This window comes from Loxodonta africana, chromosome 17, assembly GCF_030014295.1.
Source record: "Loxodonta africana isolate mLoxAfr1 chromosome 17, mLoxAfr1.hap2, whole genome shotgun sequence".
In the NCBI taxonomy this organism is placed as follows: Eukaryota; Metazoa; Chordata; class Mammalia; order Proboscidea; family Elephantidae; genus Loxodonta; species Loxodonta africana.
In genome coordinates this window covers 81,526,785-81,542,026 of record NC_087358.1, presented here as the reverse complement: position 1 = coordinate 81,542,026, position 15,242 = coordinate 81,526,785, and the positions used below count along the sequence as shown (strand labels likewise).

The window sequence follows — 15,242 nt, the reverse complement described above, 5'->3', positions numbered from 1 at the left end:
CTACCTCTTGAAGGTCAAAAACCATTGCCCCCTAGGTGGTACCCCGCTACAATCAATGACTGCCCCGACAGGGAACACAATAGAGAACTCCTGAGGGGGCAGGAGAGCAGTGGGATGCAGACCTCAAATTCTCGTAAAAAGACCTGACTTAATGGTTTGACTGAGGCTAGAAGGACCCCGGAGGTCATCGTCCCCAGACCTTGTGTTAGCCCAAGACAAGAACCATTCCCAAAGCCAACTCTTCAGACAGGGATTGGACTGGACTATAGGATAGAAAATGATACTGGTGAGGAGTGAGCTTCTTGGCTCAAGTAGACACATGAGACTATGTGGGCATCTCCTGTCTGGAGGCGAGATGAAAAGGTGGGGTGGGGGTGGGGTCAGAAGCTGGCTGAATGGACAGGAAAATAGAGGGTGGAGAGGAGCATGCTGTCTCATTAGGGGGAGAGCAACTAGGAGTATATAGCAAGGTGTATATAAATTTTTGTATGAGACTGATTTGATTTGTAAACTTTCACTTAAAGCACAATAAAAAATTTAAAAAAAAATCGTCTCAATCACCTTTGTACTCTAGCACCTAGAACAGTTCCTGTTACTTAGTGGGTGCTCAGTTATTACCTAATGAGTCAGTCAAATCTGTATATTCCTGAGCCCTAGTCCCATGTTCCAAATGCCTGGAGGGTAATTTATTTACTCAGTAAACAACTAATGAGCAACTACTATGTACCAGGCTTTGTGATGGACATAAAAGAGTAGATAGAGCTCACGGTTTACCGGGGGAAAGACACACAAGCAATTACATTATAGAGTGCGATAAATGTGACAGTAGATGTATATATAAATCGTAAGGGGGCAAAAGAAAGAACTGAATAGGAAGGGAAGGGGCAATTCCCTCTTTATCTTTTCACAGTTTATAAATTCTTTGAGGATAGGGACAATTCTTAACTCACCTTTGAATTCATTCTTGTAGCAACCTAAGACAATGCTTATATATAGTAAGAGGTCAATAAATATAAGTTAAATAAATTAAATAGATGAATGAATGACGCAGATTATGATATCCGGCACCAAACGTACATACTCAGGCTTTTAGGAACTTGTTAGTTCAGGGTATTATTTATCTCACACTCATGAGATACATATAAATCTATTCTACATTATCTCAACATAGGCCCATTCTGCAGGTGTGCTATCATGACAATATGATAATATACTTGGTTCTCCCTTTCCCACAGAGTAATGCACATTCCCTCTCTCTTGCTTTTTCAATCCAGCAAATATTTACTGAATAACTCTGTATTCAAGATGCTGTCCTACTTCCACTGAGTAGAAAAGGGAAACACACTGGCTAGAGCTGGCACCATCTTCTCAGCCCCACTGATGTTATGCATTGCTGAAAGGCAAATAAGAAAAGCCCTGGCACTCATCCTCCCTGTTGCTCGCCCCAGGCCAAATCTTCTTAATTGGATTAAAACCAAACCAAATGCGTTGCCCTGGAGTTGAATCCAACTCATAGTAACTCTACAGGACAGGGCAGAATACCCCACAGGGTTTCCAAGGCTGTAATCTTTACTGGAGGAGGCTGCCAGATCTATCTCCTGTGGAGCAGCTGGTCGGTTCAAACCACTGACCTTTCAGGTAGCAGCTGAGTACTTAACCATTGTACCACCAGGGCTTCTTTGCTTGGATTAGATACGTATTTTAATCTTGTGTGTACGCCCGTTTAAAAAAATAAAACCTAGAAATTCCCAGGGACACCATTCAAATATACGTAGTTTCTGTAAGCTTCCAGAGGATTAGAACCAGAAACCAGAGCAAAATATTTTTTAGCTCCACTGTAACTGCTTCAAAATGAGTATAGTCCTGCTTACCTTACAGGACTGGGCGTAGTGGGGCAGCAGGATCTAACGATGTGAAGTACAGGAGATGGCTCTGTAAACTACAAAACATTCTATGTGTGTTAGATACAATTATCATAATTATGCTTGTCTCACCACAGATAATTGTATTGGGTTATATTTTCTCCGTATGTTCAAGTTCACTGTTGTTTTTACTGACCTGAGTGCTGGTATGGACTCGCTGGCTCAGAAGAACTTCCTGGGGAGTGAGGGTAGGTGGCAGTGCATGGGGGCTGCGAGAAAGCATGACTGGCCAACGGAGGGAATGCAGAACACTGAGGATGCTGGAAGGAGTCGGGATAGGTGGCATTGTGCGGCATGAGTGGTTCACTATGGAGGGAGGCACTGCGGAACTTGGCCAGAAGGCTGAGCTGGGGATTATATTCACTGTGTCTTGGCACAAGCACAGGAGGCAGCACTAGGATCAGAAAGTGGCACGTGAGTTAGAAGTGAACACTGACACATCATTACAGAACAGAGTAGACATCTGTTATCCTCCTCCAGTTCTGATGATAAAACTCTTCCTTTGGGAACTATCTCTCCTCCATTACTGGGCTTATAGTGAAACTGTCAATTAATGCCCTATTTCTATACAAGAACTGAGCGTGTGAATCGAGCTAAGCCAACGGTCTCTCTCCTTATAATCTGAACCTTAAGTGGAATGTCACAATTAACAAGAGTTCAGAGGAGAATCCGTCTAATGTCAACACTCTAAAGAGACTGTCTATCCATTCCAACCACTGCAACTCCCAGAACTGCCCTAATATCTGACCTTCTTGAGACCTGATTATTCACTTCTTCCTTTGATTCTGCCAATAAAATCTTCTTAAGACTTAAGATAGCCAAAATTGGTTTCTCTTGCTTGCAATTAAATCTTAAGTGGTGCCCAGAGTAATATTTTTCTCTTCAGAGACTATAATGAATTATTTAGATGATCAATCTAAATTTCAGACCCAGTAGTGCTGCTAAAATAAAAAGATTCTATTTTTCCCCAGCACAAAAATTTAAAATTGAATAACTAAAAGTTATTAACTATAAGATGAGCATGGACAGACCAAGCCATGGTCTTTTCAGTATCGCCTATGCATGTGAAAGCTGGGCAATGAAAAAGGAAGACAGAAGAACTGATGCATCTGAACTATGGTGTTGACAAAGAATATTAAATATACCATGGACTGCCAGAAGAACAACAAGCAAATCAGTCTTAGAATAAATACAACCAAAATGCTCCTTAGAAGTGACGATGGCAAAACTTTGGCTCACTTACTTTAGACACATCATTGGGAAAGACCAATTGCTACAAAAAGATACCATGTTTGGTAAAGCAGAGGGTCAGTGAAAATGAGGGAAACCCTCAACGGGATGGACTGACCCAACAGCCACAACAATGGACTCAAACATACCAATGATCATGAAAATGGCACAGGACCAGGCAACATTTCATTTAGTTACACACAAGATCACGAGTCAGAGCTGACGTGATGGCAACTAACAACAAATATGAATAATACCAAGAGTGGATAAGTAAAAGATAAGCAGCAACAAGAAAATCTATACATAGAGTTTGTTCAATTTAGTATGCTTCTTCTGGGCTTCAGTCTTTAAAAGGAATAAAAATGTTCTTGATCCTGATTCTATACAAAATTTGTTGTTGTTGGGTGCTGTAGAGTAGATTTTGGCTAATAGCAACCTAATGTGACAGAATAGAACTGCCCTATAGGTTTTCTAAGTTGTAATCTTTATGGGAGCAGATCACCAGGTCTTTCTCTCACAGAGCCTTTTGGTTAGCAACCAAGCACTTAACTGTTGCTGCCACTAGGCTCCTTATACAAAATTCAGACAGATTCAAATTCCCCCAGGGTAAACATTCTCCAAACACTAGCAGCTCCTATTCACTCTAAAGTGCCACCATACTTGGCATAAAGAAGGTATTCCGTAAGTGTCACTGAGGTGCAACCCGTGACCAACAAAAATTCCACACAGAAAGGTAGGGAGAAGGGAGCGAGAAAATAATCAAAGAAATAACAGAACAAAATTTCCCAGTGCTAAAGAAGGATCTGTGTCATCGGACTAAAAAGGGTCTCTCAGTGCATAACCCAATTAAAAAAAAAGACATCCAGACTTAGTTATATCATCTTGAATTTAAACTATTTAAGGATAAATGGAATATACTAAGAGCTCTCAGACAATCACTTCAAAGTCATGTACAAAGAAATGATTTCATTGGGCTGGCCTCTTGACTTCTCTTCACCAACACTGGATGCTGGAAGGCAATCGACCAGCGCTCTTCTGAGAGAAAATAATTTTTTTCTCTAAAGTTTACAACAGCAACTAATAGCATAACCAAAAAATAATATAAAGTATAAACTAAAATATAGGTATCGAGAATTGGGAACAAGGAGGAAGGTAATATAAATTAGCTAAATCCTCATCTTTTATGTCAGAGTCAATGAAATTACCTAAAGGTGATAAATTTAGAAACAGATGATTAAGCATATTATCTACAGTTACCTCCACAAGTTTTGGTATTAAGAAGGAAATTAGAAAAAGAACTAAAAGCAAGAAATGGTTAAAAGTGATTTTTTCTGAGGATGATAGGGTGCCTATTGTTTTTAATTACTCTATTGATTTGCTGTCACATGCATGTATTAATTTGATAAGAGCTAAAATACAGCAGCAAAGCTTTGGGACTTAATTTTTTTCAATGATAGATTATCAAACACAACGACAAATGTACAAGCAACAGAAAACAAAATAGGTTAACTGGGACCTCATAAAAGTTAAATACTTATGTTCATAAAAAGACCTTTATCAAAATAGGAAAGAGACAACCTACAGGCTGGGAAAAAAAATCTCTGGAAATGATACAACTGATAAGGGTGTAATATCAAAATTACATAGAAAATTTCTAGAACAACAAAAAAACAAATAATCGAAAACTGAGCAAAGGACATGAACAGACACTTCACCAAAGGGGATATTCAAATGGCCAGCAGGCACATGAAAACATGCTCATCTTCATTAGTCATCAGAGATATACAAATCAAAGCCATAAGAAGATAATATTTCACTCCGATTGGGATGGCCAAGATAAAAAAAAGGAAAATAACAAGTGATGGAGGGTTATGGAGAAATTGGAACCCTCACCCACTGCTGGTCAGAATGCAAATGGTACAGCCCTTGTGGAACCGTCTGGCAGTTCCTCAAAAACTAGAGGTAGAGCTGCCATACCAAAAAAAAAAAAAAAGAAACCAAACCCACTGCTGTCGAGTCAATTCTGGCTCATAGCGACCATAGGACCAACCAAATCTACTCCTAAAGTATATACCTTAGGGATCTAACAGATGTGACACAAACAGAGATATGAACACCTATGTTCACTGCAGCACTATTCTCAAAAGCAGAAAGATGGAAACAATCTAAGTGCCCATCAATGAATGAATTTGGGTAAGTAAAATGTAGTACATACATACAAGGGAATACTACTCAACAATAAAGAAAAATGAATTCCCAAAACATATTGCAACATGGATGAACCTACAGGACATTACAAGCAAAATAAGTTAATCACATAAAATATATATATATATATATAGTATGTTCTCGCTTTTATGAAATGACATAAACAAGTAAATATACAGAAACTAATGTTCATTAGTGGTTTGGTTAGCAGCCAAGCACTTAACTGCTGAACCACTAGGACTCCTTATACAAAATTTAGACAGATTAAAATTCCCAAGGGTAAACATTCTCTGAGCACTTGCAGCTCCTATTCACTCTGAAGTGCCACAATACTTGGCATAAAAAGGGTATTCCGTAAGTGTCACGGAGGTGCAAAACAAAACAGACTTAATGGATTGTTTGAAGCTGGAGGAGTTCCCAAGATTATTGAACTGAATCTAACCTCTGAGGTTACCTTGTAACTAAATAAGAAACTGGCTCAAAAAATAATGACTATCACCTGTAAGTACCGTGCTCCTTTAAAAAATCACCTATATGATAGCAAATGATCGACAATGACTTTAGAACAAAGATGGAAATGTAAGGGGACAGGGAAACTAGATTAATGGAAACAGAACAATCAGAACAGAAATGAGAATGTTCGTGCATTGTGAAGAACGTAACCAATGTCACTGAACAATTTGTGCAGTGATTGTTGAATGGGAACCTAAACTGCTGTGTAAACCTTCACTGAAACTACAATATAATTTTTTAAAAAATTGATAAGAACTTTCATTAAAAATATATATTTTAGAATGACAATAATCATAGCAATACAATAACATTATTATTAATGTTAACATTGTTATAAATAACATTACTAACAATAACAAAGTCTACTACTTGTCATTTTCTATATCTATTTTTTAACAAGCAACAGTTCTCAGCTCTACAGGTAGAAAATAAACTCAACCAAGCAAACAAAAGATTTAAACTAAAACCAGTACAAATGAAGGTGACAGAAAGGCAAATGATTTCTTCTTCTTTTAGAAGTCAGTATTTGTATATATGAAGAACATGGCATCAGGACTGGGGAAAGACGCGTTAACAACCTGCAATATGCAGATGACACAACCCTGCTTGCTGAAAGCACTTACTGATGAAGATCAAAGACTACAGCCTTTGATATGGACTGCACCTCAACATAAAGAAAACAAAAATTCTCACAACTGGACCAATGAGCAAAATCATGATAAATGGAGAAAAGATTCAAGTATTCAAGGATTTCATTTTACTTGAATTCACAACATCCATGGACGCAGCAGTCAGGAAATCAAATTACATATTGCATCGGGCGAATCTGCTGCAAAAGACCTCTTCAAAGCATCTTTGTCCCTTTGAAGACTAAGGCGCACATGACTCAAGTCACAGTATTTTCAATTGTCTCATATGTATGCAAAAACCTGGACAATGAATAACGAAGACCAGAGAAGAAATGATGCTTTTGAATTATGGTATTGATGAAAAACATTATATATACTGCCAAAAGAATGAATAAATCTGTCTTGGAAGAATTACAGCCAGAATGCTCCTTAGAAGCAAGGATGGTGAGACTATGTCTTATGTACTTTGGACATGTTATCAGGAGGGTCCAGTCTCCATAGAAGAGCATCATGCTTGGTAATGTGGGAGGTCAGCAAAAAAGAGGAAGACCTCCAACAAAATAGATTGACACAGTGGCTGTAACAATGGGCTCAAGCATAATAACGATTGTGAGGATGGTGCACGACCAGGCAGCATTTCGTTCGGTGGTACATAGGGTCCCTTTGAATGGGAACTGACTCAATGGCACCTAACAACAACATTTGTATATATGTCTTATCACATAAAACAAACACTCAACACTACCATGCAAAAATGAGATGGCTAATAAACCATGAAATTTCCTTTTCTGTGATACATGAATGTACGGGAATAAAAAGATGGCTTGCCTCATGATGGTTCAAAAGTGAGAGGCCAACACAGTACATGACATATGGCTTATATGGCTTATTTTTCAAGGATACTTTTTCTTTAATGACATTTTTACGTAGCAATATTAATAATGTTCAAATGTTTTTCTCTTTGGATGAGGAAGCAATTGAAAAATCTCTGTGACTTCTGTTTTAGTGTAAGGTATCCACAGTGTATTCCTAACATTGATAAACACAATGCCCCATACACTTCTGAATGCAGTCGCAGTCACTTGTATTTCCTCACGACCTAAAGATCTTGAGGCACTAAGCCACCAAAAGAGAAAAAGGATATATTTTTCTCTATCGTGACAAATATCTTGGTAATACATTTTTACCATCTGGGTAAAAGCAGTGAATATTTGTAAAGAAAACAAAACAAACGAACAAAAAACTCAATGATATCCTGTTATTCCATCTGACAGGTAACTGAGCCTTAGCTTTGTACTGATCACATTTTTAAGCACTTTCACTCAAAATATAGTGTGGGGAATTAAGTTCCTTCATGTGGTCTTCTTGCCTTGGTTCTTTGGAAATACATGTTGAGAGATTTTACCTTTTCCCTAGTTTACTACCCCAGAGGGTTTGTTTCTTTTGTCCAGGTTGACTGATATTTCCTGGGTAAGCCGTAAACAACTTGGTTTGATGGTTTTTGTCTGGTCCTGGGCTATAGCCTGCCCTGTGATTGGTAAGCACCTTGCAGGGGATTGGTCAACAAACTATGTAAATGAAGTGTCTGTAGCTTACTATACAAATGAAGTGTCTGTGGCCTCCTGCAAGGGGATTGATCAGTATGTGGCCTCCACACTGGGAGGGGTCATGCCTTGAAACTGACAAACCAAAAAAAACAAAACAAAACCCGATGCTGTTGATTCCAACTCATAGCGACCCTATAAGACAGAGTAGAATGCCCCATAGGGTTTGCAAGGAGCTTCTGGTGGATTCAAATCGACACCCTTTTGGTTAGCAGCCAGGGTCTTAACCACTTTACCACCAGGGGTCCTGAAAATGGCAAGGAACTGTTTATATCTGCAGTCAGTCCCACAGAGGTTTTTCAAACAGAAAGGGAAGCAGCAGAAGGAAGAAAGAACAGAGAAAATGCAGAGAAAGAGAGAGGCAAGGAACCTCCTAAAAGAGCTGTAACATAGGTTAAGGGCTGTAGCACTGAAGACAGTGAGAAGCCCAGAAGGGTCCCAGTGGCCAAGCTGGTAGTGACAGGCCCACAAGGGGCCCTGCAGCAGTCAGTGGTGACAGGCAGCAGGGCCAACAGGAGCCTGTCCTGAAGGGGCCAAGAGGAGCCTGTCCTCAGGGAGTCCAATAGGTGACCTGTCCTGCATTAAAGGAGACTTCCCTACTTGCTTCCTGGTCCTGATCCTGAGTTGTAGCCTATTGACCCTGATCCTGAGCTGTACCCTGTTACCTAGTGCCGAGTAGAACTGTCCCACAGAGTTTCCAAGGAGCACCTGGTAGATTTGAACTTCCGACCTGTTACTTCCTTAATAAACCACTGAACTCTAAGTATGGTCTGTGAGTTCTGTGTGTCCATTGCCATGAATTGTCAAACCCAGAAGAGGAGTAGAGAGTGCCATGGGAGGGGCAGCTGGTGTCAGAATTGGTAAAAAGGCTGGAGAGTGGAGGCATGTCTGATCTCCACCTCATAAGGATCATCTTAGGGCTGATCCTGATCATTAACCCCCTGAAGTTAGACAGGTTCTGACACTACAATGACAACTGCTACTACCCTTTTCCACATACCACCAACCAAAAGCTATCCCTAATTACTAAATTCTATTTTCTCATCTCAACTGCTGCTTGCAAATACAAAGTAGTGAGCTTACAGACACTCAACTCTATTTTATGTCACGTTTTATATATCAAATGTTCAGTCTAAGTGACATACAGTAGAAAAGAGTGGAAGGAGTTACCGTGCACATCAAGGTTCAAATGAGAGCTGAGAAAAAGTGTGTTATCTTTTTAAAAAATCAGGTAGTTTTCAATAGGCCAACATGGTGCTATAGACAGAAGCACCATGCCAACCCCTCTGCAGCAAAGATATGGAAAAGTAAGTAAAACAGATTAAAACGTCAATTCTGGGATGCTAAGCGTCAAATGAAGGGATAAAGAACTTGATCAAGCACCAAATGGAACGAGAACCTGACAGAGAGCAGAGGAGGAGAAGAGCTATGGAGCGGAGGTCTCCCACCAGCTAACGCTGCACGGATTTACCATCTTGGACTACAGCCACCAGGGAACACAGAGAGGAAGTATGGGAAGACAACTTCATGGAGCTCCCAACAGGAGACAGCACTTGTAACCAGGGTTACACGCTTTCCCACCCCTGACCCTTCTCTCCTCTATGAAGCCTCCACTGCTTTCCGACAGGCCATGATCGCTTGGCCAGAGAGATATCAGCTCACTGTCACCTGAATCTACCCCACACCCACCGACTGGTTCCTTCAGCACCATTTTTTTGTTGTTATTACTTTTTTGGATTTGTTTGTTTTTTCTCTCTCTTCCTAACTTCCTTTCCTTCCTCCTGCCCAGTTACCCCATGTGCTGTCCCCTACCCTTCTTAACAGGGTATGGCACACTGCTCAGCTAGAGGGCCCAAGCACATGGCCTCCCTGGGTCCGTGCCCCCTAACCAGCAGGCTCCCTCTGCGCCATTTTTTTTTCTTTTCCAGTTTCTTCTCTCTCTCTCCCTTCCTTTCTTTCCTTTCCCCTGTTCACCTAGGCCCATGAGCTGCCTGCCCCCCCTTCATGATGCGAAGTGTTGTACCACTATGCTAGAGAGCCACTGGCACATGGCCTCCCTGGGTCCATGCCACCCCCATCAGCTGGCTCCCTCAGTGCCATATTTTCTTGTTTTGTTCTATTGTTTATTCTTTCCTTTCCATTCTCCCACCCACCTAGCCCACTGCACTATCCCCACTCCTTCTCGAAGGGCCTTACAGCACCACTCGGCTAGAGAGCCATGGGCACATGACCTCCCTAGGTCTGCCTACGCCCACTAACGGGCTCCCTCAGTGTCATATTTATAGTTTGTTTGCTTTGTTCTTTATTTTTTTCTTTTTCTGTTTCTTCTCTCTACCTTCCTTCTTTTTCTTTCTCCTGCTCACCTAGTCCTGTGTGCCACCCCTACCACTTTGCAAACTGCTGTGCTGCACCACTTGGCTGGAGAGTCACTGACATATGACCACCTTGGGTCTGCACCACTGTCACCAACCAGCTCCCTCAGTGCCACATTTTTGTTTGTTTTTCTTCTCTTTTTGTTGTTTCTTCTCTCCCTTCCTTCCTTTCCTTTCTCCCACACACTTATCCATGTGTGCCACTCCCCACTTCTCAATGGGTTGTGCTATACCACTTGGCTAGAGAGCCTCTGGCACATAGCCTCCCCAGGTCTGTACTGCCCCCACAGGCTGACTCCCTCAGTGCTATATTTTTTATTTTTCTTTATTTTTCCCCTTCTCCCTTTTCCTTTTCCCTACCACCTAGGCCCTGTGCTGCCTCAGTCCTTCCCTCACAGGCCATGCCACGCAACCCAGGGAGAGAGATATCAGCTCGCCACCACCCCAGTTCCACCCTGCCCCCAATGGCTGGCTCTTCCAGCACCATATGTATTTGTGTTGTTGTTGTTTTGTTTGTTTCTTCTTTCTCTCTTTCCCTTCTTTCCTTTCCTTTCTCCAGTCCACCTAGCCCTGTGCACCACCCATGCCCCTTCTTGATAGGCCAAGCTGCATCACTTAGCTAGACAGCCACCAGCATATAGCCTTGGCAAGTCTACCTGTATATCACATCCTCTTCCTTCCCTCCTGCCTATCTGCACTGGACAAGATGCTGACAGACGAGCAAGCAAAACACACCCAGACTGCCCACTCAGACATAACCAAATAAAACAAAAGAGCAGGACGAAACAAACAAATCTACAGTCAATAAACAAAGAAAATAATTCCTGAATGTCCCGTAGACAGTAGACAATATCAAAACATATAAAAAGGATAGGACAGGATGACTCCAGAAAGCGACCAAAAGAAAATACTAGGTGCCCTTCTGGTAGAAGAAAAGGCACTGGAACTACTTGATAAGGAATTCCAAACTCTAATATTCAGGGCTCTCCAAGAGATCAGGAAAGACATAAAAGAAAATACAGATAAAAATAAGGAAAAATTAGACAAAATCATGGAAAAATCCAGACAAAATCAGTTAAAACACAGATAAAGCTATGAAAGAATTCAGGAAAATAATTCAAGAACAAAATGTCAAAATAAGTAAACAACAAGAAATCATACAAAGACAGCAATTAGAAACCCAAATGATAAACAACAAGATTTTAGAAATAGTGCAATACAAAGACTTAGGAGCAAATTTGAAACAATGGAAGACAGGATCAGCGATAATTGAAGACATATCCTTGGATATTACTTTGAGGAAAAGTCAGAGAAAAGAATGAAGAAAAATGAAGAAACCCTGAGGACAATGTGGAATACAATCAAAAGCAGAAATTGGCATGCAATCAGAGTTCCGGAACAGGGGGAGAAAACGGAAAACACTGAGAGGATCACTGAAGATTTGCTTAGAGAAAACTTTCCTAAGTTGAAAGATGAAAAGCTGATCATCCAAGAAGCTCAACGAACCCCATATATGATGGACTCCAAAGAAAGCCACCAAGACATATCAAAATCACACTCGCCAAAACCAAAGACAAAGAAAGGATCCTGAGAGTAGCCTGAGAAAAACGGAAGGTCACACACAAAGGGGAAACAATAAGACTAAGCTTTTATTACTTGGCAGAAACGATGTAGGCAAGTGGGCAATGGGATGACATATAAAAAACCTTGAAAGAAAAAACTACCAACCAAGAATAATATATCCTACAAAACTCTCGCTCAAATATGATGGAGAAATTAGGACACTTCCAGATAAACAGAAATTAAAGGGATATGTAAAAACCAAAGTAAAGTTAGAAGAACTACTAAAGGGAGTCCTTCAGTTAGAGGACCAACAACATCAGACAACAACCTAAATCTAGGAGACGGGACAGCATTGGCCAGCTACAACAAAACTAAAAGATTTACAACAGGAAACCAGATACGTCAATCTGTAATGACAACAATGTCAGAAAAATAAAAGACGGAATAAAGGGTGCAGGGATCAAACCTTCAAATGAAGAGGAAGTCAAGGCAATATCAAGTAATAAAAGACTGGTTTAAACTTAGAAAGATGGGGGTAAATTTAAAGGTAACCACAAAGAAAGTTAGCAAGCTTACTCATCAAAATAAAGAAGAAAAAGATAAAGTTTCAGTAATCACAAAATCACAAAAATGAAAGAAACAAACAAAATGAATTCAGCACAGAAGAGTAAGAGAAACAAACAAAACATCAGCACCACAAAAAAAAAAAAACTACAAAATGACAGCAATAAACTCATACCTACCGATAATCACACTGAACGTAAATTGCTTACATGTACCCATATATAGACAAAGAATGACAGAATGGGTATTAAAAAAAAAAAAGACCTATCAATGTGCTGTCTACAAGAGGCACACCTTAGAAACAACGAAATAAATATATTAAATATCAAAGGATGAAAAAAAATCAAACAAACAAAAAAGCAGAAGTGACAATACTAAAACAGACTTAAAAAAATAATCCACCTTAAAGACAAGTAAGGACATTATATAATGATTAAAGGGGCAATCCACCATGAAGGCATGGCTCCAAAATACATGTGACAAACTCTAACAGCACTGAAAAGAGAAACTGACAGCTTCGGTTCCACAATAATAGTAGGAGACATCAACACATCACTCTCGGTAAAGGACTGAACATCTAGAAAGAAACTCAACAAAGATACAGAAGATCTAAAGGCCACAGTCAACCAACTTAACCTCATAGAGATACACAGAACACTCCATCCAACAGCAACAAAGTACACATTCTTTTCCAACGCACATGGAATGTCCTCCAGAATATACCACATCTTAGGCCACAAAGCAACCCTCAACAAAATCCAAAACACTGAGACAACACAAAGCATCTTCTCTGATCACAAACCCATAAAGTAGAAATTAATTACAGCAAGACCAAGGAAAAAAAATCAAATACATGGAAGCTGAATGCTTAAAAACCACTGGGTAATAGAAGAAATCAAAGATGGAATAAAAAAATTCCTAGAGTCAAGTGAGAATGAAAACCCATCCTACCAAAACCTTTGAGACACAGCAAAGGTGGTGCTCAGAAGTCAATTTATAGCAATAGATGCATATATCAAAAATGGTGAGACTAAATCAAAACATTAGCCCTGAAACTCAAACAAATAGGGAACTGCAGAAGCCCACAGACACCAGAAGAAATAAAGATATGAGCACAAAAAATTTAAACAGAGAATAGAAAAAGACTAGAAAGAATCAACAAAACCAAAAGTTGGTTCTTTGAAAGGACCGACAAAATCGACAAACCATTGGCCAAATAGACAAAAGAAAAACAAGAGAGAACATATATAACACAAATAAGAAATGAAATGGGGGACATTATAACAGATGCAACTGAAATAAAAAGGATCATAACACAGCACTATGAAAAACTACTCCCAACAAATTTGAAAACCTAGATGAAATGGACAAATTTCTAGAAACACACTGCCTTCCTAAACTAACACAACTGAGGTCAAAAATCTAAACAGACCCACAACAAGGGAAGAGACTGAAAAGGTAATCGAAAAAACTCCCAACAAAAAAAAGTCTTGGCCATATGGCTTCACTGGAGAATACTACCAAACATTCAGAGAAGAGCTTGTACCAATATTACTTGAACTATTTCAAAACATAGAAAAGGAAGGGATACTTCCAAATTCATTCTATGAAGCCAGCAAAAACCTGATACCAAAACCGGACAAAGACAGCACAAAAAAAATAACATTACAGACCAATATCTCTCATGAATATAGATGCAAAAATTCACAACAAAATTCTAGCCAACAGAATTCAGCATATTATTAAACAAAACAAACACACAAAAAAACACCCTGACCAAGAGGGATTCATGCCAGGTATGCAAGGACGGTTCAACATTAGAAAACCAATCAATATATATCACACAAATAAAAGAATCACATGATCATCTGACTAGACACAGAAAAGGCATTCAATAAAGTCCAATACACATTCCTGATAAAAACACTCAATAAAATAGGAATAGAAGCAAAATTCCTCAACATAATGAAGGACATCATACAAAACCAACAGCCAACATCATCCGTAATGCAGAGAGGCTGAAAACACTCCCCTCTGAGAACAGGAACAAGACAAGGATGCCCGTCATCACTGCTCCTATTTAACACTGTGCTGGAAGTCCTAGCTAGAGCAATAAGGCAAGAAAAAGAAATAAAAGGCACCCCAACTGGTAAGGAGGTAGTAAAACGATCCCTATTTGGAGACTAAAGGACCAAATGAACCAGAAACTCCACCAGCCTAGGATGAGAAGAACTAGCTACCACCAATGACCGCCCTGACAGGGAACACAACAGAGAGTCCGAAACAGAGCAGGAATAAAATGTAGAACAGAACTCAAACGCGCGTGAAAAGACCAGACTTTATGGTCTGACAGCGACTGCCAAAAAAATGGCCCCTGTTCGCACTGTAAACTTGGAACTGAAACCATTCCCGAATGCTACTCGTCAGACAAAGATTAGACAGGAGTATTTAAAAAAAAAAAAAAAAAAGTGAGGAATGAGCTGCTTACTTCAATCAGATGTAGGAGACCAAATGGGCAACTCCTGTCAAAAGCAGGATGAGAAGGCGGGAAGGGACACAAGAAACCAGGGATAGAAAAGGGGAATGTGCTGTTACTTTGTGGGGATTGTAACTAATGTCACAAAACAACACGTGTAT

The 15,242-nt window shown here is 39.9% G+C and overlaps 1 protein-coding gene across 7 annotated transcripts in view; it reads right to left on the bottom strand.

The window, feature by feature from the left end:
- The window catches only part of SMAD9 (SMAD family member 9), a 201,996-nt gene that overhangs the window by 72,942 nt on the left and 113,812 nt on the right, over nt 1–15,242 (bottom strand). For all 7 annotated transcript variants that reach the window (XR_002786430.2, XM_010592667.3, XM_064270246.1 and 4 more), the window contains one exon: nt 2,059–2,316. Coding sequence is in view for 6 of the 7 variants with exons in the window: in XM_010592667.3 (XP_010590969.1) it covers nt 2,059–2,316 (258 nt within the window). In the remaining variant the exon portion in view is untranslated. The remainder of the gene's footprint in view (nt 1–2,058; nt 2,317–15,242) is intronic.